Consider the following 25826-nt stretch of genomic DNA (forward strand, 5'->3'; position numbering starts at 1 on the left):
AATAAAGATTTATGTTGACTTACAAGGAATGAAATTTTACAAGTTACCTGAAAGCTCCTTTATCTTCAAGATTTAAATTCAGCAAACAATCTTTCCTTACACGGTTATTGCAATGATTAAATGAAATAACGTATGTTATTTATCTACTACCTTGCCTTGGACCAGTATCTATTTGATAAATGTTAATCCATTAGATGTTCTGAGAAATAAGGTTAAAAATGAAGCGGAAAATTAACATCCAATTCTTTACATATTTATATTCCAATCCTTTAAAAGGGCTCATGGTTTAACACTGAGTTTATGCAGAGGGATAAGTTACTTGAAGAGAGGGTCTAATTTTACTTAATTATTATGTATAATGTCTCTTACTGCACTAATCTCTCATACTGTGGCATCCACAAACAATGGGAACTTCCCAATCTGCAACCTCTGCTGAGGAAATGAACTTTATTTCATTAAGTGACACCTACTAAATTGAATGTCTTATTATGAGATCTTTGGTGTCTTTGATTACCTAAAGGAAAATTTTTTCCATTATTCCTGCATTCCACCAACTCTCAAACCCAGGAGAAATGATCTTTTCAGTCATTTTCTTTTTTGACAGAAAACAACCAAGCAAAAAACAAATTATTAAAGAAATCATAGCACTAGAAAAATTTTTCCACAGAGTCACAAAGAAAAATGCTGTTATTTGGACTACTATAGTTGTGCATTACAATTAGTAAAGACAACTGTATTACATATGACTAGTACACGTGCTTTCTTACCCCATTAATATTTTCTTGCCTTCACCTATAGTTACTTTAAAGATATACATCACAAGCAGCATTTAAAATGGGGGAGAGAAATGACTATAAAGAACAGCCTGGTAATTCTCAAGACTTATCTTTGGGTTAAGTAGAAGTTATTAGCTAAGTTAATTAAGTAACTTACTCTTTTAAACTGACAAGTTTAACAAGTGGACTGAACTCAGGAGAGGCAGAGAGAGAGAACTCACGTTCAACAGTTCTTCCCCGGACCTGCATCCACACTCACATTGCTAATTTTTCCCTTGTAACTTTGAATGTACAACATAACTCACTCAATTTACCAACCAAATCACCTTGGGCATGTTACTTTTTTTAATATACATAGCACTACTATTCTTCCCCTCCTCCTCTATAATGTGAGTATCAGAGTTAGTATTATGTCGAAGAAAAAGAAATTACAAATAGGTACCTACCCTCCCTGATATTAAAGAAAAAAAATGCAGAAAAAGCTTCAAAATACTCAGATAAATGACTACAGCATCTGTATGTAAATAGATAATCTACCACATATCTGTGTATTCCAAAGCAACTGTAACTACACCTTGACTGAAACTTACAAAAAAAATACATGTTGCTTCAAATTACAGTTCCACAGAAATACTCAGGTTTTAGAAAGTACTTAAAGAGTTAGGTTCTATTTTTAAAATGGAGGTAGAAAATGTAAATAGTAATTAGAAAAAGTAAACTTACCAAATATATTAGTGGAGTGTCCTTTCCTTGCAATAGGTCTGAGTTCATTATGTCCCCATCCATATATCCTATAATTATCCCAGGCATGTTTCATCATCTGAGAAAGGAAAAATTATAATCTATCAATATACGTTATTCACAGATGGTTATATTTATGTAATTGAGAGATTCTATTACCGTATCCTTACACATTCTCCTATATCTCCTACATCAGTATATTATTCTATTAACATCTGTATCAGTATGAAAACACACGTAACCACGTTCAACCTTAATCTACACAACAGAAGAAAAAATTGAGTGTAACAGACAAGCTGTTTTTATTGGGGAGAAAGGTGTCTGTCTGGCATTCTTTCTTTTTAGGAGCTGCAATCCTTTTGGAAACAGTTCCCCCTCCCTCAATGTGGTTATGATAGAGCTGTCAATCAAGCGCCTTTCATTTCACACCAATTAACAAAGCCTGGCTTAAAAACCCCTTACCCTTAGACCAAAGACCAGCAAACTCTTATCGTAAAGTAAATATTTTAGGCTTTGCAGTCCTTATAGCCTGTATAGCAACTATTTAACTTGGTTGTTTTCTGCTAAAACAGCCCTAGACAATGCATAAACAAATGGGCAAGGCTGTGTTCCAATTGAACTTTATCTTAAAAAATAGGCAGCATGCAGAATTTGGCCTGCAAGTTGTAGTGTGCACACCCCTGATCTAGACAAAATGATTGGGCACGTGTGATTCAAGCAGAGGCAATCAAGTCTTTTTACGCATATTGTTATAGATACTAGGAGACACAGGGACTCTCTCATTTTACAATCTCAAGGTCTTCCTAACATACAATCCTGGAGCTGATGGGGGCTAACTCCCAACATGGAGAAACTAAATAACCAAAGGAAAGAGACAGAGACAGATGCATGTTACTGACAAAAACATCTTCAGACGTGGATTCAGCAAAGCTTGAAGCCCTAGTTTAGAGCCACTAAGTTAATAAATATTTTTATATCACCTAATTTGAACTGAGTTTCTTACAACCCAAGGAGTTCTAAGCTACACAATAACAGACTATTTAATTATATATCAGCTGAATTATTTAATAGTAGACTGTGGTGTACCAAAAATCTATTCATTTAACAGTATACTATTCATTAAGACATTTCTCAACCTGTTTTTTGCAGCCAACGTAACTTACACATCAAAACCAGGCAAAGACACTACAAGGAAACAAAAAACCAATATACCTCAAAAACTCAGATGAAAAACTCCTTAACAAAAATTAGCTTATATAGGGAGAACACTATACAATGAGCAAGTGCAGTTTAACCCAGGAATATATGACTAATTTAACATTCAAAAACCAATCAATAGGGGCTGGCCCAGTGGGGTAGTGGTTAAGTTCACATGCTCTGCTTCGGTGGCCTGGAGTTCGCAGGTTCAGATCCCAGACATGAACCTATACACCACTCATCAAGCCATGCTGAGGCGGTGTCCCACATACAAAATAAAGAAAGACAGGCACAGATGTTAGCTCAGAGCCAATCTTCCTCACACACACACAAAAAAATCAATATAATTCACCATGTTAACAGAATAAAGGAAAAAAAATATACAATCATCTTTACAGACCTAAACAAAGCATTTGACAAAATTCAATCTCCTTTCATGGTTAAAATTCAGTAAATTATAACTACAAGGAAACATCCTCAGCCTACTAAAGCGCATCTTCAAAAAACCTACAGCTAACATAATATGAACGGTAAAGGACTAAATGCTTAATCCCTAAAGCTGAGAATAAATCAAGTATGTCCATTCTCAGCACTCCTTTTCAACAACGTACTAAAAGTCCTAGCCAGTGCAATAAGCAAGAAAAAGAAATAAAAAGCATAAAAATCAGAAAGGAAAAAAGAAGACTACCTCCATTCAGAGGATTTGACTATGTAGAAGGAAAATCCTAAGCAATCAAAAAAAGCCACTAGAACCAATAAATGACTTCAGTAAAGGAAAAGAATACAAGTTCTGCAAACTAAAATCAAATATATTTCTATATCCTAGAAATGAACAGCAGAAATGGAGATTAAAAAACAATTCCAGTTACAATAGCATCAAAAAACATAAAATACTTAGGAATAAATATAACAGAGAATGTGAAAGAACTATGTACTAAGAACTACAAAACACTGCTGAGAGAAATTAAAGAAAACCTAAATAAGCGGAAAGACATAACATGTTCATGGAATGGAAGATGGAATATTGTTAAAATGACAATTCTTCCCAATTCATCTACAGATTCAATGAAATCCCAATCAAAATCCTACCAACCTTTTATTTTCACAGGAAAGCTAATTCTAAAATGGCAAAGGTCCTAGAACAGCCAAAACAATTTTTAAAAAGAACAAAGTTGGGGAGCGGTGTAAGCATTACGGTGTAGCGAGTTGCTCCCTTTTCTTTCCCCTCTAAGTTATAGCCAGTAGGATATCCACTGACCAACAAAGGACTCTTTGCACAGCACACCAGAACCCCTGAGAGACCCCTACATCTATGCATCTGAAGGTGGATGGACTACACCTCCTGGAGGTGGTGGAACCAGGGGAGCAGTGGTGGCAGCTCCAGAGACCAAAGACTCCAGAAACTGTAGACATGCCTGCAACCAGAGGCTCAAGCGGCAGTACCCAAGGCCAGAGGCTCTGGGAACAGTGATGATACCTGTGACCCAGCCCCCTCCCCCAGTCATGGTGCCTTTGATCCCAGCCCTCCCAGAGGTGGTGGCTGCATCCAAGACTCCGATACCTCCAGCAGCAGCGGTGGTGTCCATGACCTAAGTTTCCAGGAATCGTACCAGCACCTAAGACCAGAGAGTGCAGGAACCACAAGGGCACTTGCAACTCAGCCTCTCCCCCTCCCTCAGTGGTGGCACCTCCAAAACCAGCCCTTCCAGCAGCAGGGACTGCGTACAAGACACTGGGCCCCTGGCAGCAACAGCGTTGCCTGTGACCTGAAGTTTCAGGAACAGCACCAGCACCCAAGACCAAAAGCTGCAGGAATCCCAGTAGTGCTCACAACTCAGGTATCTACATCCCCCCATGGAAGCAGTGGTGTTGCCCACAACCTCAGCCTACCTGGCAGCAGAAGTGACATCCGTGAACTCAGCACCCCTGGCAGTGGTAGCGCCAGAGCCCCGAGAAAACTCAGGAGCAGCAACATAAGTGGCACACACAGCAGTAGCACCCAAGTCAATGGAGAGACAGCAACAACAGAACCCAGGATCCCAGTTCTCCAGCTGCAGCATTGCCCACAACTTCAGTTCCCCCTCCCATGGCAGAAGCGCCTGCAGACACAACAAACTCAGTCTTGGTGGAGGTGACCTTGACCCCAGCTCCAACCCAACTCTCCCTCTCCCCCAGCTGCAGTGGGGGAACCTGCAACCCAGGTGAACCCAGAATGAATAGAGGTGCTGGCCAGCCTAGTAACCCCAATGGTGACACCCACGGCTGCAGCAACATCATAAGAAGCAAGGCACCAGCAACCTTGGAGGCACAAGCAGCACAACAAGGGCACTGATGACACCTCTGGCAAAGGCAGCGGAGGGTAGAAAGCGGAGGCTCTCAAATACAAAAAGCAGCAGCTCTGAATCAAAGTACACAACGTCTTACACAAATAAGAAAGATGAGTACTATCACAAATGCACTGGCAGAGAAACAACTCATCAAGTACCATGAAAAACTACAGTAACACAGTATCACAAAAAGAAAATGACGATTCTCCAGAAACCAAACTTGAAGTCATGGAAGATCACAATCTAACTGAAAGAGAATTCGAAATAGCTGTCATGAAGAGATTCAACAGGTTATAAGAAAACTCAAAAAGCCAGTTCAAAGAGCTCAGGAATAAAATAATGAAAGAATGAACAGTTTAATCTACTTCACCAAGGAGATTAAAACTCTAAAAAAGAAGGAAACAGAAATTCTGGAGTTGAAGAACAGAATAAATGAGTTGAAGAATAAAGCAGAAAGCACTGGAAACAGAGCAGACCACATGGAAGAGAGAAGTAGAGAGCTCAAAGATAGGAATCTAGAAATGAACTATGTGGAAGAGGAAAGAGACTTAGGTTTAAAAATGGGAGAAATTCTACAAGAAATACCCAACTCAATGGGGCCAGCCCTGTGGCCGAGAGGTTAAAGTTCTGTGCACTCTGCTTCAGCAGCCTGGGTTTGCAGGTTCAGATCCTGGTGCAGACCTACTCCACTCGTCAGCCATGCTGTGGTGGCAACCCACATACAAAATAGAGGAGGTTGGCATGGATGTTAGCTCAGGGCGAATCTTCGTCATCAAAAAAAAAAATATATATATATATATATATATATATATATATCCAACTCAATTAGGAAAGATAATATAAGAATAACAGGTATCTCAGAGGCAGAAGAGAGGGAGAAGGGGGCATAGAGTTTATTTAAAGAAGTAAAAGCTCAGAAGTTCCCAAACCTGGGGAAGAAACTGAATATACAAGTACATGAAGGTACCAGAACACCTAATTATCTCAATGCAAAAAGACCTTCTCCAAGACACATTATATTAAATCTGTCAAAAGTCAATGACAAAGAATGGATATTAAAGGTAGCCAGAGAAAAGAAAATAACAACTTACAAAGGAACCCCCATTTGGCTATCAGCAATTTCTCACCAGAAACACTACAGACCAAGAGAGAGTGGAATGATATATTCTAAATATTAAAAGATAAAAATTGTCAGCCAAGAACACTCTATCCAGCAGTTATCTTTCATATATGAAGGCAAAATAAAGGCTTTCCCACACAAACAAAAGCTGAGGGAGTTCACTGCCACTAGATCTGCCTTATGAGAAATCTTGAAAGGAGCCCTCCTACCTGAAACAAAAAGGCAAAGGTTTACAAAGCTTAAGCAAGAGGACAAATAGACAGAATCAGAAAATTGCAACAGAGTATCACAATAGGTTAGTAAAAACCTAATTATAACATAAAGTCTAAAGGGAAAGAAGGCATTAAAAATAACTATAACCACTTCAATTTGGTAATAAGCTCACAATACAAAAAGGAATAATTTGTGACAACAAAAACATAGACGGGGAAAAGGATGGAACCTGCATAGGCTAATGGAGATAAGATGCTATCAGCAGAAAAAGGACTCTCTCATCTGTAAGATCTTTTATATAAACTTCATGGTAACCACAAAACAAAAATTCAGAGCAGAGTCATGAAACATAAAAAAAGAGGAAACTGGGAAACACATCACAGAAAACCACCAAACTGAAATGGCAGACAGAAACACAAGGAAAAAGAAACAATGGAAACAAAAGATAAAATGGCAGTATTAAGCCCTCATATATCAATAATCATCCAAAATGTAAATGGATTAAATTCACCAATAAAAAGATACAAAGTGGCTAGACAGATTAAAAAACAAGACCCAATAATATGCTGCCTCCAGAAGACACATCTCAGCTCTAAAGACAAACGTAAGCTCAAAATGAAGGGATGGAAAATAATACTCTAAGCAAATGGCAACCAAAAGAAAGTGGGTGTGGCTACACTTATATCAGACAAATAGACTTTAAGCAAAAAGGGTAACAGGAGACAAAAATGGACATTACATAACGAGAAAGAGGACAATCCATCAAGAAGACATAACATTTATTAGGAGCACCTAAGTACATAAAGCAACTATTAACCAATCTAAAGGGAGAAATTGACAGCAACACAATAACAGTAGGGGACTTTAATACCCCACTAACATCAATGGATAGATCATCCAACAGAGAGTCAACAAGGAAACACTGGCCTTAAATTAAACACTAGAACAGATGTACCTAATAGATATCTATAGAGCATTCCATCCAAAAGCAACAGAATACATTCTTCTCAAGAATACATGGAATAGTCTGAAAGATAGACCATATGTTGGGAAACAAAACAAGTCTCAATAAATTTAAAATGAAATTATATCAAGTAGCTTTTCCACCACAATGGTATGAAACTAGAAATCAACTGTAAGAAGAAAGCTGGGAAAGTCACAAATATGTGGAGACTAAACAATATGCTACTGAACAACTACTGGATCAAAAAAATCAAAAAGTACCTGGAGACAAATGAAAATGAAATCACAACATGTCAAAATCTATGGGATGCAGCAAAACTGGTACTAAGAAGGAAGATTATAGCAATACAGGCCTCAAGAAACAAGAAAAATTTCAAACAATCTAATACTACACCAAAAAAAAAAAACTAGAAAAAGAAGAACAAATGAAGGCCAAATTCAGTAGAAGGAAGGAAATAGTAAAAATCAGAACAGAAATAAATGAGATAGAGACTAAACAGACAATAGAAAAGATGAATGAATCTAAGAGCTGGTTCTTTGAAAAGCTAAACAAAAACTACGAAAAAAAGAGAGAAGGCTCAAATAAAATCAGAAATGCAAGAGGAGAAATTACAACAAATGCCACAGCAATACAAAGGATTATAAGAGAATACCGTGAAAAGCTATACACCAACAAATTGGATAACCCAGAAGTGGATAAATTCCTAGAATTATAACCTCTCAAAACTGAATCAATAAGAAATAGAGACTCTGAATAGAACAATCACTATTAAAAAGATTGAAACAGTAATCAAAAACCTCCCAGAAAACAAAGATCCAAGACCAGACAACTTCTCTGATGAGTTCTACCAAACATTCAAAGATACTTTAACACCTATCTTTCACAGACTCTTCCAAAAAACTGAAGAGGATGGGATGCTTCCTAACTCATTCTATGAGGCGAACATTACCCTGATACCAAAACCAGACAAGGACAACAGAAAAAAAGGAAAATTACAGGCTAATATCACTAATGAACACAGACGCAAAAATCCTCAACAAAATAGCAGCAAATTGAATACAACAATACATTGAAAGGATCATACCATGATGGAGTTGGATTTATTCCAGGACACAGGAATGCTTCAACATCCACAAATCAATCAATATGATACACCACGTTAATGAAATGAAGAATAAAAATCACCTGATCATCTCAACAGATGCAGAGAAAACATATGACAAGATTCAACATCCATTTATGATAAAAATTCTTAATAAAATGGGTAGAGAAAGAAAGTACCTTAACATAAAAAGGCCATATACAACAAACCCACAGCTACATCATATTCCACAGTGAAAAACTGAAAGCTATCCCTCTAAGAACAGGAACAAGACAAGGAGGCCCACTCTCATCACTCTTAATCAACATAATATTGGAAGTCCTAGCCAGAGCAATTAGATAAGAAAGAGAAATAACAGGTATCCAAATTGGAAAGGAAAAAGTAAAACTGTCACTATTTGTGGATGACACAATTTTTACATAGAAAATCCTAAAGAATCCCCAAAAACAACTATCAGAAATAATTAACAAATATAGTAAAGTTGTGGGGTATAAAATCCACATACAAAAGTCAGTTGCATTTCTATATACTAACAATGAACTAGCAGAAAGAGAAATCAAGAATATCTTCCCATTTATATAACAATAAGAATAAAATATGAATAAATTTAACCAAAGAGATGAAAAACCCATACACTGAAACCTATAAAACATTGTTGAAAGAAGCCAAAGACACAAAAAATGGAAAGATGTTCTGTGGCCATGGGTTAGAAGAATTAACATAGTCAAAATGTTCACATTACCTAAAGCAATCTACAGATTCAATGCAATCTCAATCAGAATACCAATGACATTTTTCACAGAAATAAAACAAAGAATCCTAAAATTTATATGGAATAACAAAAGACCCTGAATAGCCAAAGCTATCCTGAGAAAAAAGAACAAACAAAGCTGGAGGTACTATGCTCCCTGGCTTCAAAATATACTACAAAGCTATAGTAATCAAAACAGAACAGTACTGGCAGAAAAACAGACACACAGATTAATGGAATCGTAGAACTGAAAGCCCAGAAAAAACCTACATATCTGTGGACAGCTAATCTTCAACAAAGGAGCCAGAAACACAATGGAGAAAGTCTCTTCAACAAATGGTCTGGGGAAAACTGCACAGCCACATGCAAAAGAATGAAAGTAGACCATTATCTTACACTACATGCAAAAATTACCTCCAAATGGATTAAAGACTTGAATGTAAGGCCTGAAATCATAAAACTTCTAGAAGAAAACATGGACGTACACTCTTTGACATCAGTCTTAGCAGTATCTTTCTGAATATGGCTCCTCAGGCAAGAGAAACAAAAGAAAAAATGAACAAATGGAACTACATCAAATTAAAAGGCTTCTGCATAGCAAAGAAAACCATCAACAAAGTGAAAAGACAACCTACAAGTTGGGAGAAAATATTTGCAAATCATATATCCAATAAGGGGTTAACAGCCAAAATATATAAGAACTCACACAACTCAACAAGAAAAAACAAACAACCTGATCAAAAAATGGACAGATGATATGAACAGATATTTTTCCAAAGACGACATACAGACGGGCTGACAGGCACATGAAAAGATGTTCAACATCCCTAACTATTAGGGAAATGCAAATCAATACTACAATGAGATATTACTTCACACCCATAAGAATGGCTATTTATTACAAAGACAAGAAATAAGTGTTGGAGAAGATGCAGAGAAAATGAAACACTCATTCCCACACTGCTGGTGGGAATGTAAACTGGTGCAGCCACTACGGAGAATAGTATGCAGAATCCTCAAAAAATTAAAAGCAGAAATAGCATATGATCTAGCTATTCCACTTCTGAATATTTATCCAAAGAACTGAAAAACACTAATTTGAAAAGACAGATGCATGCCTATGTTCACTGCAGCCACAACACAACAGCCACAACTTGGAAACAACCTAAGTGCCCATCAATGGATAAATGGATAAAGACAATGTGGTGTGTGTGTATATATATATATAAAATAGACTACTACTCAGCCTTAAAAAAAGATGAAATATTGCCATTTGCAACAACATGGATGGACCTTGAGGATATTATGCTAAGTAAAATAAGTTCAGACAGAAAAAGACAATGACTGTATGATTTCACTCATAGGTGAAAGATAAACACACAGATATGGAGAACAGACTGGTGGTTACCAGAGAGAAAGGAAGTGGGGGGAGGACGAAAGGGGTAAAGGGACACAGTGTATAGTGATGGATGGCAACTAGACTTTTGGTGGTGAACATGATGCAGTCTATACAGAAGCAGAAATATAATGACATAAACCTGAAATTTATGCAACGTTATAAACCAATATTACCTCAATTAAAAAAAAAGAATTTAGCAACATGGTTATAACCTAAAAAAAAGAAGAACAAATTTGGAGGACTTACCTGATTTTAAAACTTAATATAAGTTAATTAACACAGTGTTATATGTGCTATATTCACATTAAGGATACACATATAGATTAACAGAATAGGTATGAGTCCAGAAAGAGACTCAACTCCTATTGATTTTGTCAATTAATTTTTAACAAAAGTGCCAAGGTAACAGAATCAGGAAAGGATAATCTTTTCAACAAATGGTGCTGGAACAACTAGAAAGCACTGTGGGGAAAACAGGGAGCACGACCCTTACTACAAACAATGAACCAAAAATTAACTCACAACAGACCCACAGACTGAAATATCAAAACTAAAATATGTGCCCATGCAAAGATTTATACACAAATGTTCATAGCAACATTATTCAAAATAGTCAAAGGCTGAAATAAATGTTGAATAAATGTTCAAGAGATGAATAAATAAAACAAATCATAGTATATGCATACAACGGAATACCACTAAGAAAAAAATTACTTTTATGTGCAATCTACATAGATGGATCTCAAAAACATAACACTGAGCAAAAGCCTGGAAACAAGATATCACAAACCTTATGATTCCAATTTGACTGAAACTCCAGAAAAGACTAATCTAATCTATAATGACTAAAAGCAGAGCAGTGTTGAACTGGAGCCAAGGAACAGGGTAGTCTAATGGGAGAGGGGCACAAGAAAACCGTTTTTGAGATTATGGACATATTCACATCTTGATTACAGTTGTTGCTACACAGGTGTATACATCTGTCAAAACTCATCTGTACTATTTTATATGTGAAGAAAGTTGAATTTTTAAAAAATCTAATAGCCTGCCATAACTTCAAATTCCCACTCTTGTGAGGCAATTATCTAAATTCTTTCACCTGTTTTTTCTACTTACCACTACAATTCTAAATACAGTTTACAGTGCTATTTCTTAATTTTCTTTTTTAAGTTTTAGTATTTACTATATTCTCCTGTAGTTAAGATACTTTAGCTCTCTTAAACCACTATCAACTCACCTCCACATATTTTTCCCTGGCCCACATCCTCCCAATACAGTTATTATAATTATTAAATTTCCTTTGAACAAACTTTTGAACAACTTTTCTTTCCTCTGCTGTTAACTACTGGTCTGAAGGTTTAATGTTTTTCTGTTGTTGTTTGCTTGCTTGCTTAGTTTTTAATGTAACAATTATTGATTTGTTTCCAAATTATACTTGAGTCTCAAAACTTGTCTCAATATAATCAAACACATCAGATAAACTATCAGTTCCATTTTACTCTCGGACATATCCTTCCCGAGGCTCTCTATCCTCCTACTGGACTTCTGTTCTCTCCACCAGAAGCACAGCTGTCATCCTGCTAATTCCCTTATTCACGATGCTGAAAATGCCCTTCCTTTCTCTCTCCAGTGACAGATCCCATGTCCAAAACCCCTTACCTTTCTATTTTTGTGCAAAAGCATATTTTCCAGCAGCAATCTGAGAAAATGTCTAAACATACCTTCACCCTCAGATTTGATTCATAATTTGGCTGAATATATAATTCTTTCTATGTCTTTGCTCCATTCTCTTCCAGTTTCCAACATTAATGTTGAGGAATCTGATGTGCCATTATGTACAATCCCCATCTTTGGGGTGGAATCATTTTTTTTCCTCCGTAAACTTTTAGGATCTGTTTTTTATGTCTCTTTTTCTAAAATTTTAGTAGAAGTCCTTTTTTTGCTCATTGTGCTGGACGCCTGGCAGGTCCTTTCATTCTGGAAACTCACACCGTTTAGTTTCAGTCAATTTTCTTGAATTGTTTCTTTGACTTTTTCCCCTCCATTTTCCCTATTCTCTTTTTAAAACACCTAACAATCACCTGTTAGATGTTCTGGATTTATCTTACCATTTTGCTTGTTTTCTCAATCTTTTTGTCTACTACACGATGTACTCAATTTTATCCTCTAACTTTTCTATTGAATTTTGTAATTGTTACATTTTTAATTCCCAAGAGCTCTTTCTTATTCTCTAAATGTTCCTTTTCATGACTTATTCTCATTTCATGAATTTAATTTTTTTGTCACTCCAAGGATGTTAATTTTTTGATATATTTTTTCTGCTCCCTGTATTGTTTCTGAATATAGGCTAGAGAATTGGTGATCTAGGGTTTAAGAGCTCCTTTTAAAACTTACAAATAATACTTTTCCAGCTCTATTTTATACCCTTGCCCTCAGAGGTAAATGGTGTCTCTAATTCTCGAAACTTTCAGGTATTCTGCAGTTCACAACACCTTGGTAGCTTCTTCTCCTGCAGGACTAGGTTTCAACTTTTTCTGCTTGCTAAGTCAGTAAGCATAATGTTTAACAGGGGCCTACACATGGGTTTTTAATATGTTTTCTGTTGATTACAAGAACACTGGATAATATGGTGTGCTCTAAAGGATTAACTCAGCAGGTCTGGGTTGACCAAACCCGGCACATCTCATAAAAAGGTTCGGCCTGTGCCTGGCTCCTGGAAAATAACTTCTGAACCTTTATGATCCTGCCTGTTAAGAGAATCTTTGTTTATCTGAGGCCTCAGGCCGTGTCAGACAGTTTATGCTAACAATGAGATTTATGCTGGGGGCCTAGGGCCACATGGCATCAGCCTGACCTCTGGATGGGTTGGAGAACTAAGGTCAGCCAAGCCTATATAATGAATCCCCAATAAAAAATCTCAAGGCTCGGGTGAACTTCCCTGGTTAGCAATACAGCATACACATTGCCACACATCACTGCTGGGAGAATTAAGCACTGTCCATATCACTCCACGGGGAGAGGACAACTAGAAGCTTGCACCTGGTCTCTCCTGGACTCTGTCCTATGTGCCTTTTCTATTACTCATTTTAATCTGTATGTTTTTGCTATAATAAACCAAAACCATGAATACAACAGTCTTGCTGTTGAATCACTGAGCCTGTGGGTGGTACTGAGGTCCCCTAAACACACACTGTTATCTATCTGAATTATCATGTACATGAGGAAGTGTTTCAATTAATTTTAACGACATCTAAAAAAAGCAGGTCAGGCACCTGAAAAAAAAAAAATCTATCAGAGTCTCCCCAACACTATCTGTCCCCAACAAAAATCTATCAATGTCCAAAGAAAGTGCCGTAAGCAGCCTGTGCATAAACTCAGAATACAACTCTATTTTGATTCCACCAAGGTCAAGGTCTTATAATTCATAAGGCCAAGATTAAACTATCTGCTAAATCTTCCATATTCATTACTAGAATATATCCAAATAGATATTGACTATTTGAACTAAACTTATCATCCTATTTTGATAAATAATCCCTCTGAAATATTGTTGATGCTATTACACTCTGACAAACTCTTTTTCTTCATAGATAGTACAACTGCAAACTCCACCCAGTATTAGCAGGAGTTCTAATTAACAAAGTTCAACTGAAATATTCACTAGATTTGCCACCCCCCATCCCAACCCCAGTATTTTCTTTATCTCCAAGTAATTCCTAGAATGAAAACTTGAAAGACTTCTGAGACTAAACAAATTTCAAGAATTCTGAGGTCAATCCTTTCCCATTCGTCAATCCACTGAGACTCTGTGGAAAAAATGTGTTCTTAATGTGCAGGATGGTTGATGGGTATCATGACATGTTCCTTAAAAGACAGCAGATATAATGCTAATTCTTCAGAAGCATGTTTATGACGAGTTTTGCATGGCATCTAACAGAGACCCTTGCAACTAAACACTTAAGAAATTTCTTAGTCAATGAGAAATTATTGATGGATCTATTCTACATTATTTATAAAATGCTGAATATCAAAAGATCTCTGAAGACAGGGTGAGTGATTTAACCATCCAAACAACATTATATTGAATTTTTAAGTGTCAGATAGTTATATTACAATGAATATTAAGAAAGAGACAGAGTTCTAGTCCTTACTGCCAACTTGGAAACTGAACTACAACTTTGACCCAAAAACGAACAAAATGAAAATATGACACCACAGATGGTAGGAATATATATATAAGTCCATTCAAACACATATCCATAACCATGCCATATCACAAATCTCAGCTTATTACCTCTTTAATTTTTTCCCTTTTCTTTCTTATGTCACTACTTTCTGGATCTCCACCATTTATTCCTGTCAAGTTTGGGATAGGGACTGGTGGCAGTGGCTTTTTCTCTTTTGTCTTCATTTCTTGGACTACCTTGTTTTTCTCTGTCTGAATTTCTGCTCGGATTTCCTCTCTTGACTTTTTTAATTTTTCTTTCGCTTCCTCCAGGGCCTTCTCGTGATCGGCTCGGATTTTATTTCTCAAACGTTCTTCTTCTTCCCTGTAAGAAAAGAAAAAAAGACTGGTAAAAATGACCCTAAAGAACATCAATCTCTAAACATAAAACTTCAAGTTTCCTCCACCAAACCCTGATAGTTGCTTTCTACTCCTACCATTAAAAAGTAAGAATGAGAGGCCAGCCCGGTGGCACAGCGGTTAAGCTCGCATGTTTCGCTTCTCGGTGGCCCGAGGTTCGCTGGTTTGGATCCCGGGTGCGGACATGGCACCGCTTGCCAAAAGCCATGCTGTGGTAGGCGTCCCACGTATAAAGTAGAGGAAGAAGAGCACGGATGTAAGCTCAGGACCAATCTTCCTCAGCAAAAAGAGGAGGATTGGCAGTAGTTAGGTCAGGGCTAATCTTCCTCAAAGAAAAAGTAAGAATGATCTGTGAGAGAGACTCAGATCTACCTGCCCAAAGAATAGGGTAAATATATCTTGGAATGAGAAAGAAAATGAGCTCTGGATGCTGAAGAGCAAACACTTCACACAGCGGAGAAAGGAGGAAACCTAGAAAGTTACAATTTCAGGGCCAAGTGAGAACAAAGAAAATAGCCATCAGTAACTTATCAGTAGACATATGGAAAAAAGAAAGAGAGAAGAAGATGAGTGAAAAATTAGATGGAGAAGAGAAAATAAAAATAGAATTAAATATCGAGAGGGGACAAAAATATAAACATAGGGTCAAAGAAAGAGCTAAGTGGAAAAGATAGAAGGATGGGAAATTTTTCATTGTTATATAGTACATCATATGCTTCTAAAACTTGGACATTTTGGAAACACCACAGATCTTATAGCACAATGGTCCGACTGATGTGGGTATGACTACTTAAAACTCTCTTGAGCCCTTGTTAAAAACATATACTATGATTTAGCAGGTCTGTGTGAAACCCATGAATCTGTACTACTGAGAGCTCCCCTGTCTTCTGGTGCACACACAGGTTTGGAAACCACTACTGCAGTGGACACCTACTGGGCTGTACCCAGCCCAACTTCTGTGAGAGCTCAACCTTCTCTCGACCTCCAGCCCATTCCACACAAATAAATAGAGGAACGGTAGTTACTAGTTTCCAAATCAGCCAATGATGACCACTCTATGGGTAAACGTCTAACCCAACAGTCACCAGAGTCACCTCTCCAGAAATTTAATTCAAACTCTGCAGAAGGCTAAACTCCTAACACTGCTGGTAGGAATGTAAAGTGGCACAGTCACTCTGGAAAAGCTTAGCAGTTTCTTAAGAAACTAAATATGCCAGTATCATAAAATCCAGCACTTGTACTGGGCATTTATCCCAGAGAAATGAAGGCTTACATTCACACAAAAACCTATACACAAGACAGTCACAAAAAGACAAGAACTGTATGATTCCACATATATGAGATACTTAGAGTAGTCAAATTCTAGAGACAGAAAGTAGAATGATGGTTGCCAGAGGCTGGGGTAAGTGGGAAATGAGAAGTTATTATTTAATGGGTATAAAGTTTCAGTTTTGCAAGATGAAAAGAGTTCTGGAGATGACGGTGGTGATGGCTGCACAACAATATGAATGTATTTAATACCACTGCACTATACATGTGAAAATGGTTAAGACAGGGGCTGGCCCAGTGGCACAGTGGTTAAGTTCAGGTGCTCCACTTCGGCGGCTCAAGGTCCCTGGGTTCAGATCCCAAGTGTGGACCTGCACATCGTTCACCAAGCCAGGCTATCGCAGCATCCCACATACAAAATAGAGGAAGATTTGCACAGATATTAGCTAAGGGTCAATCCTCCTCACACACACACACACACACACACACATACACGAAAATAGGTTAAGATAGTAAATTTTATGTTATGTGTATTTTACCACAATAAAAAAGAAATTGGAAAAAAAACTCTATACACAAACATTTATAGCAACTTTACTTGTAATAGGCAAATACTGAAAACAATCCAGATGCCCTCCAACAAGTAAATGGTACTTTTATACCACTGTTTATACTGTGGTGCAGACACACTATGGAATACTACTCAACAATAAAAAGAAATAAACTATTCATACACACAACTTGAATGAATTTCAAAGGTATAACGTGAGTGAAAGAAGCCACTCAAAAGGTTACATTCTCTATGATTCCTTTCATATGACATTCTCGAAAAGACAAAAACACAGGAATTGTGAAAAGATCAGTGGTTGCCAGGAGCTATGGATGGGGGGATATAAAGTAATAATACAGGAGAGGTTTTTGGGATGATAGCATTGTTATATATCTTAACTATAGTGGTGGTTACACCAATGTGTACATGTGTTGAAAATCATAGAACTGTACATCAAAAGAGAAAAATATCAATTTACAGACTAACATTAAAAATAAAATGTTAAATGTTTACAGAAAAAGAAAACTGGATTGCGAGCAGTGAGAAGAGGCTAATGAGGAAAACAGGAGAGAGAAAAGCGGGGAAGTACAACAGAGCTGGAGAGTCAGGGACACACAAGGTCACTCTGGTAGTGAGACAGAATCCACGGGGCCTGCAGATAGACTAGATAGAGGAAGAGGTCGGCAGGGAGGAGCCAAGGGTGGCCCCTGAGTGCACTGAAGAGGAATTCTGGGCTGATCTGTTCGGGAGACTCAGGCAGATGAGGGCATCATCAGCACACAGGTGCTGAATGAAGTCTTAGATAAGATAGCCAAAGCAGACACAGGCAGGCACCATCCAACAGCCTTCCAATCCCCCTCCCTCTCCTCACCGACAGAAAAACACTGTGCCAAACCTCCGAGAACAAATCATAATCCGTCTACGCCAATCAAATCTTTCCCTGATGCCCTAACAGCTGGGGTGGCCACATAACTCCATTGCAACCAAAGAGACAAAAGAGGACTATTGGGAAATATTTTCCTTTACAGATTAAAAAATGGAGCCATTTGAGAAAAGGGCCTTTTAGCTACTACCAAACCTACCCAACCACCTAATCTTGTCTTCAAATGTGGTTATGATGCCTAATGCTGTGATAGTCGTCTTTCAATGAAAAGGCAACAAGCCTAGGGACAAACAGCCAACACTGTTCAGGAAAGAAGACAAAGAGGGGAAAATGCCTGCTGATATCATTGAATTGCAGCCAGGGCCCTCAGCTACCAGTTCCCAGATTTCAGATTCTGTGGACTAACTATCAGTTGGCTGTTCCGTCACTTCCAGCTGAGAGTCTTCCCAACTCACTCACTCATTCATGGAGCAAGCACACACATAAGAGTCAGGAAAGCAGAGGGCCTGGGACTAAGCCTAAAAGAAGAACAATATCAAATAGGGAGGCTGGTTCTTTCAAGGGCAGTTTCTGTCCTGATAACAAGTGGGAGAGTCTCCACGGGGAACCAAGCTTTCCATTTCTATCCCCAAGCACCACGCTACCTGCTGAATGGCACATGGAAGCCTCCACCATGTTTGCAATGGCTTGTAGGCATCACTGTGGAAGTACCTTCACTCACCAGTGAACCTCCACAGAGTCGGGTATCACATGCCACTCTCTAGAGCCCACCCTGAGGGGGAGAAGAATATGGGTCACAACTCATTCCATATCCTCTCTCCAGAGCTTCATAATGCACACAGGTATTTTAAAGGCTCTGAGAAGTTCTACAATAGAGATGCCTAACACAACACTTTCCAAAGTTATTTAGTCACAGTCCCCTTTTTCTGCACACAACCCCTTTTAGCATGCCATGAAACACAGTGACATAGAGGAAATGCCTCCAACTGTGCCATCAACCAAGCCTTTGGTAGAACCCTGCCACTTTTTTGCTCTGTGACATTAGATGTATGTCACCTCTCTGAGCCTCCTTTTCTCATCTGTGAAAACAGAATCCCCACCAACCTCACAAGATTGTTCTAAGGATTGGACGAGATGACACATGAGTCTAAGAGTACAGAAAAGTCCTTATCAACTCAGTTTCCTTCCTTCCCTTTCTGTCTACCCTCCTTCTCACCACCATCACCCACCCGGCCACCACACACACACACACACACACAGAGCCATTTAAGATTTGGGTTAACATCAGTGTCCTCAGGACCAAGACCAACACCCAGTGACATCCTGCAACTTCTCAGGTTCCCTGCACTAGATGAGAGGAACAGCTTCTGGACAAACCTCCAAGGATTTAGAGGACACCAAATGCTATTAAAAGGGGGCCTGCCTCTTGTACAACTGGCAGAGAGCTGGGCCGTCTCTCTACCTTCCTGACTCCATTGCCAGCACTGGCCTTTGTCCATATGTCTAGAACAGCAGTTAGGGCCTTTGAGATTGCCTTAGAAATTAAAAGTACAGTGGCCATGAATGCAGAGAAGGCTACTGTCATTTATTATTCTTACTAACTAAATGCTAAGATCAATTTTTTCTCTGTAAGTAAAGAAGCAGATTTGACAGCAACACGTATGTGTGGATAATTTTCAAATTACACAATTTTTTAAAATTATTTTTAAAAATAAAAAATTAAGGGGCCATCCCCATGGCCCAGTGGTTAAGTTCAGCACACTCCACTTCAGCAGCCCAGGTTCACAGGTTCAGATCCTGGGAGCAGACCTACACCACTCATCAGCCATGCCGTAGTGGCAACTCACATACAAAACAGAGGAAGACTGGCAACAGAAGTTAGCTCAGGGTGAATCTTTCTCAGCAAAAAATAAATAAAAAATAAAAATAAAAAAATGAACACTTTAAATTTTAGTGCTCCAGAGGAAAGCCCCAGTCACCTTATCTCACTTTAGTCATTGTTATGGCAACCAAACATTGTTCATCAGAACCCATACTGTTGCAAGCCTGCGTAGAGTTTTATTCAAAGACATTTTGAAAATCTAAAATATCTAAAAATGTATTTGCATTTGTTCCTCAAAAATAATTATTTGTTTAAGAGTTTAGTAACTATACTCACCATTTCAGAATAACCAGCATGAACTCGAGTTCAAAGAAAGACCAACCAGTCTAGTCCTTGAGAAAAACTCCAGAGTCCGGAGAACTAAGACAGATCTCTTGTTACCCAGGTGCCAGGAGGAACCATTTAGTGGTTGGAAAAAAGTATTTAAAGTAAAAGGACTTAATCCAGAAGTCAGGAGACAAGGATTCTAGTTCCAGCTCTGCCCCTGAGATTCACTCTGTAACCTGGCACAAATGACTAAAAAACCCCCCAGATCAGTACTTTGTTCAATAAAGACAGGAAAAGAGGTAATAATACTATCCTGACTATACCACTTGGATAGAGCTATCCAAGGTAAGTAAAAGTACTTAGTAAATTGTAATATTCTATAAACACATAAGCCATTAATTATATCAAACTTTCTAATCTCTCTGCTTCAAAACAGAGGTGAATGCAGCAATCCCCACAACTACCAAAGCAAAAAATGCACTTTGTTCCTATTTTTCCTTTCTTCCTTAAGAGTGTCTTTTCACAATAATTATTCAGGAGCACCATAAATTTTTTAGCTAGTTTTCTCCCCTGTATAACTCAAATTTTTATTTTCATTTTGGTTTCCTTTCAAGGGGCCTCTCAAATTTTGTTTTAGTGGACAAATTTCTAGATTTTAAATTACACCAGCTGGGCCAACTCTTTTGGATGTTTATTTTCACCTGGATAATCTTTCTTTTACTTACATATTTTTAAGATTTTTTTTTAATTTGATATCTTCAATAGATAATCACGTTGAACTTCCATTTGTAAATGTGTCTTCCTTTTCATCAGTGCCTTGTGTCTTCCTGTGTAGTAAAGAATTTGGCCTTGTCCAAAGAGAAGTCTGGACTTTGTCCTCATCTCCTGGAAAGTAATCTGTCATACATGATAGAAGTGTCCTTGTTTATGGTGAGTGCTGGCCACATCACATCTCAGCGTGCGGTTGGCCACATCCAGCAGTGCTAGAGTAGTGGCTGACCATGTTAGAAAGGCCAACAATATGACTTAGGGTGAGGGGTCTGGGTCACACAGGATCAGTCAACCTGGAGACTGAGTTCAACCATGTGGGCAATTGATCAATCATGCCTATATAATGAAGCCTCAATAAAAACTCTGGATGCCAAAGCTCAGGTGAGTTTACCTGGTTGACAATACATATTATCACACATTGATGCTGAGAGAATAACCTCCTGACTACAAAGAAAAGACAGCAAAAGCTCTGCATTTGGAACCTTTCTGGCATTCACCCTATGTGCTTCTTCCCTTGGCTGATTTTAAACTCTACTCTTTCCTTGTAACCTATAATCCTTGCAGTGACAGCTTTCAGTGAGTTCTGTGAGTCCTAGTGAATTAGGAAACCTAAGAGTGGTTTTGGGAGCCCTCTGAAATTACAGGTGGTGTCAGAAGTAAGGGTGGTCTCGTGAAGGACTGTGCCCTCTAACTTGGCAGGGTGGCTAACTCTGGGTAGCTTCTAAGGCTTCCAGTAAAATCCAGCCTTAAGTCCACAGGTTTTCGTGAGATTTGAAATTACTTTTTTTAATTATATCTTAAGATGTAATATTTAACGCACTTTTTGATATCCCATAAGTAAAGTTTTGGTTTTTTCTTGTTTTTGTTGTCTTGTTTTGGTTTTGGTTTGGTTTTGTCCTTACACACACACCTCGTCCTTGAAAAGTAAAGGCATGTGATGACAAAACTAATAATTGTGGCTTACAAGTACCAGTCACTGGCTTAGTCAATTACTGAGATTATTTTATTTAATCCTCACACCAGTTTATGAGATACCCTCTATTAAACACTGTTCTCCATCTTACTAAGAAAACATTAACACACAAAGAGAAAAATTAAGTAATGTGCTCAGGGTCACAAAGCTAGTAAGTAGAGAGCCTAGACACAAACACGTGCATTTTGACGTCTTAAACATTATGCAAATCCTGCCTTTCATACAAGGGACAAATTTTAATTCAGAGTTTGTCTCTTACTATGTAGATACTAATACCTAACTCTCAATATCTTTTCTCCCTTCTTCCTTAGTCCTACAGCCCTCAATTTTCAGCTAAGCACATGCTCCTGCTAAATAAAAACTCTATTTCTCAGCCTCCCTTATTGAAACTGCCCTATTGATCAGAAATAAACTTCTATCTTGTTTAAGCCACTGTTATTTTGTGATTTTTATGACTGGTAAGTGACCTAGTCTTAACTGAGCCACTCTCCATCCTAGATGTTCTCTTTCCCTGAGGCTCTCATTAGTGTCTGAGGGTTGATTTGCCAGAAATAAACTAACCAAGTGATAGATGTCTTTCTCCAATTAAACTATTTAAATAAATGACATTTGGAAACATTCTGAAGGACAAATACAATCCTAGATTACATAAGGATACATAAAATTACACTGAAATCTTGTTTGGCAAAGATTTAAGCAGAGATACAAATATTTCCCCTTTATATTCATTCTCTCCCTCTCCACTAGAGTTTTATCACCTACAAATATGAAGCTTCATCCATCCTTAAAAAAATAAACAAAAACTTCCCTGAAACTGCCTCTGCCTCCACCTTCATTGGTGTCCCCCCTCCTTCCTTTTACCACTATACTTTTCCAGAGTACTACACTTGCTGTCTCCACTCCTTAACCTCCTATCACTCTTCTATCCACTACAGTTAAAAATGTATAGCTAAGTTTACCCTTCCTTTGAAATTCCCTCTTTACAAGCCTCTGATCGTTGGCTTTACCATGGTCAATGCACCCCAAAAATGTTTTCCATCCTCACTTCTCTTCTCACTCTTCCTATTCAACATCATCCAACTGTATTTTCTCAACTATTATACCAAAATATATATAGTCAGCCTTTACCTGGTTACTAAGTACTCCAGGTCCAAATTTCTAACACTGTGTAAGACACTGCCATCAACTATTTCCCAAACACCTCCAATTCAGCATGTCCAAAATAGAACTGAATGATTACTGTGGGGAAAGGACAATCATTACAGGCTAAGCTCATTCACGAACACAGATTTGGAAAAAAATTTTTAATATTAGCAAAATTAATCAGCAACATTAAAAAACAGAAAAAAAAGATAATATATCATAACTAATTGGACTTACCCCAGAAATGAGAATAGTTTAACATGGGAAAATCCTATCTATGTAATTTACCTATTATCAGATTAAAGAAGAAAAACTGTATAAATCATTCGGTAGAAAAGGAAAGTGATAAAAATTCAACACCCATTCTTAAAACCTTATAGCAAAAGAGAAAAAGAGAATTTCAACCTAATAAAAGATATCGTCCAAAATCTACAGCAAATATCATTCTTAACAGTGAAACTTTAGAAACATTCCCTTGAAAATGAGGGAAACAAACAAGGATGCTCACTATCACAGCTTCTATTTTTTTTGAGGAAGAGCAGTCCTGAGTTAACACCTGCCACTAATCCTCCTCTTTTTGCTGAGGAAGACTGGCCCTGAGCTAACATCCGTGCCCATCTTCCTCTACTTTATATGTGGGATGCCTGCCTCAGCACGGCTTGCCAAGCGGCACCATGTCTGCACCCGGGATGCGAACCGGCGAACCCCAGGTGGCCGAAGCGGAATTTGGGCACTTAACCGCTGCACCACTGGGCCGGCCCCTCACAGCTTCTATTTGACTGTACTAGATGTCCTAGCCAGCAAAGTAAAACAAAAGGATGAAAATAAGATTAAAATATAAGAAAAAGAAAGTTAAGAAAAATGTCTTCTGTCACAGGTAATGTGACTTCTACACAGAAAATCCAAAGAATCTAGAGGCTGGCCCTGTGGCCGAGTGGTTAAGTTCGCGCACTCCGCTGCAGGCGGCCCAGTGTTTCGTTGGTTCGAATCCTGGGCGCGGACATGGCACTGCTCATCAAACCACGCTGCCACAACTAGAAGGACCCACAACGAAGAATATACAACTATGTACTGGGGGGCTTTGGGGAGAAAAAGGAAAAATAAAATCTTTAAAAAAAAAAAAAAGAATCTAGAAATTATCATAAATAAGAGTGCAGCGAGGAAAGGAAAGAAACTAACAGACAGCAGGCCCTCAGTAAATGTAATCTCCTTCCCTTTCTACCTGTTGGGTCTCATCTTTCCAGACTCCAAGCATTTAAACTTCTTTCCTCTTATGCTTACATCAGCTTTCATTCACATCCATTATTTCACTGCTAAGATTTCCAGACCTTCTTCTTCTGATTTAGATTCAAGATACATGAGGGCCCTTAAAGACTCTGGCAGATAACTATTCTCAACTATTATAAGTCAATTTTACTAATTGATTCTTACTAATTTCCAAATCTAATGACTCACCAAGGCCCCTATGTACCACTAAATGACATGCTGAATGAATCAACAATGTAATGCTATCTTTTAAAAGATAAATGACAATGCCCTATACAATGGCCTTTTTTTAAATGACAAAGTTAGATATTAACCTTTTCAAACATCGTAATATTTTAATAACACTCTAAAGAAATTTCAGAGGATCCAGGGAAGTGCAAGAAAAATAGTTGAAGCAGTTATGTAAACAGCTACTTATGCACAATTATAGGCCAAATATGGTTTTAGGAAATGGCTACATATAGTCAGCAATTGGGACAGAAAATACTGAAATAACAGTATTCTACAGAGCTCAGTGGCAAGTGCCTCAAGCAACTTAAGACCTTTCAAAGAGAAGTGCCACTCCTTCAAGGTCATGGAGGAAGAACTCCTTAAACTCAAGGTAACCAAGAGGTAAAACAGTGTCAGCTATAAGGGATTTGTTCACAAATACAGTCTAAGATGATTCTCAATAGCAAATGAGCATACTCTATTTGCACAAAATAACACTGTCATATAGATAACAAAGAACTTTCTCAATGTTCCATCTTAAGCTAAACCATGTACCTTCCAGTGTACTGATTTGTAGTTAAGCACCAAACAGAACAAACTGTATCACATTTGGGCTCCCTATTCCATAAGAGTGAATCCCATTCTTGAGAATGGGACGTTAATAGAAAATGTTAATGTTAACAGAAAAGCTCAACTGTTTCTCAAAACAAGTAATTGGTCAGACACCTGAAAGAGATTCAAAGCGAAACACGGAGAAATCCATTGACCTTCACGCTTCTATACCAAACCCAATTACTCTGGTCACATGGTTCCTACAAAACACCAAGTTCTTTAAGTGCTCCTGTTTTAACAATGCAGCTCATGGACCATCAACACAAACTCACTGCCTCTCTCTTAAAGTGACTGAGACATAGGTCATTTATGTGTCTATTAAAAGATTTCGTTTACATAGAGAGCTGCTATAGATTATCTTGGGTTTTAGGGGATTTTAGTTTGAGTTAATAGTAATTTCAGGTTAACTCAATAGTTACCAGTCATTGAATTAATTTCAGCTTAACTCAATGATAATCAACAAACATTTACCAAATGTGAAGGGCATTGAGCTAGAAGCAGGGAATACAAAGTAAAGACACATTATTTGCCCACAGGAATTCACAGTGTAATAGATAAGTAAACAAAGTAAGTACAAAATGGGTGGATCACAACAGAGGAAGTAAATGACTACAGGTGGGGTACCAGAAACAGTAGGTTAGAGAGAAGAGGTAAGATATCCATAGGAAAGAATAGGCATTTGCTGAGCACACAAGCATAAGAAAACAGTATTAGAAATGCATATCTTCAAATAGAAATTAAAAGGAAAAAACACTAGTTTGCTAGGCAAATCAAGAAAATAAGGGCATGCTAGGTATGGAAGGGAGAGTGTACAAAGACAAGGAA

At 37.9% G+C, this 25826-nt stretch overlaps 1 protein-coding gene across 10 annotated transcripts in view; it reads right to left on the reverse strand.

Moving 5' to 3' along the window:
• MAN1A2 (mannosidase alpha class 1A member 2) overlaps positions 1-25826 on the reverse strand; it is a 209398-nt gene that overhangs the window by 147143 nt on the left and 36429 nt on the right. For 6 of the 10 annotated variants that reach the window (XM_070608060.1, XM_070608062.1, XM_070608059.1 and 3 more), the window contains exons 2-3: positions 14885-15140; positions 1500-1596 (exon numbers count right to left, since the gene is read on the reverse strand). In XM_070608060.1, coding sequence (XP_070464161.1) covers positions 1500-1596; positions 14885-15140 — 353 coding nt within the window. The remainder of the gene's footprint in view (positions 1-1499; positions 1597-14884; positions 15141-25826) is intronic. The other 4 variants (XM_070608065.1, XM_070608063.1, XM_070608061.1 and 1 more) reach the window with 1 other exon arrangement.

Source organism: Equus przewalskii, unplaced genomic scaffold, assembly GCF_037783145.1.
Source record: "Equus przewalskii isolate Varuska unplaced genomic scaffold, EquPr2 ChrUn-13, whole genome shotgun sequence".
Classification (NCBI taxonomy): domain Eukaryota; kingdom Metazoa; phylum Chordata; class Mammalia; order Perissodactyla; family Equidae; genus Equus; species Equus przewalskii.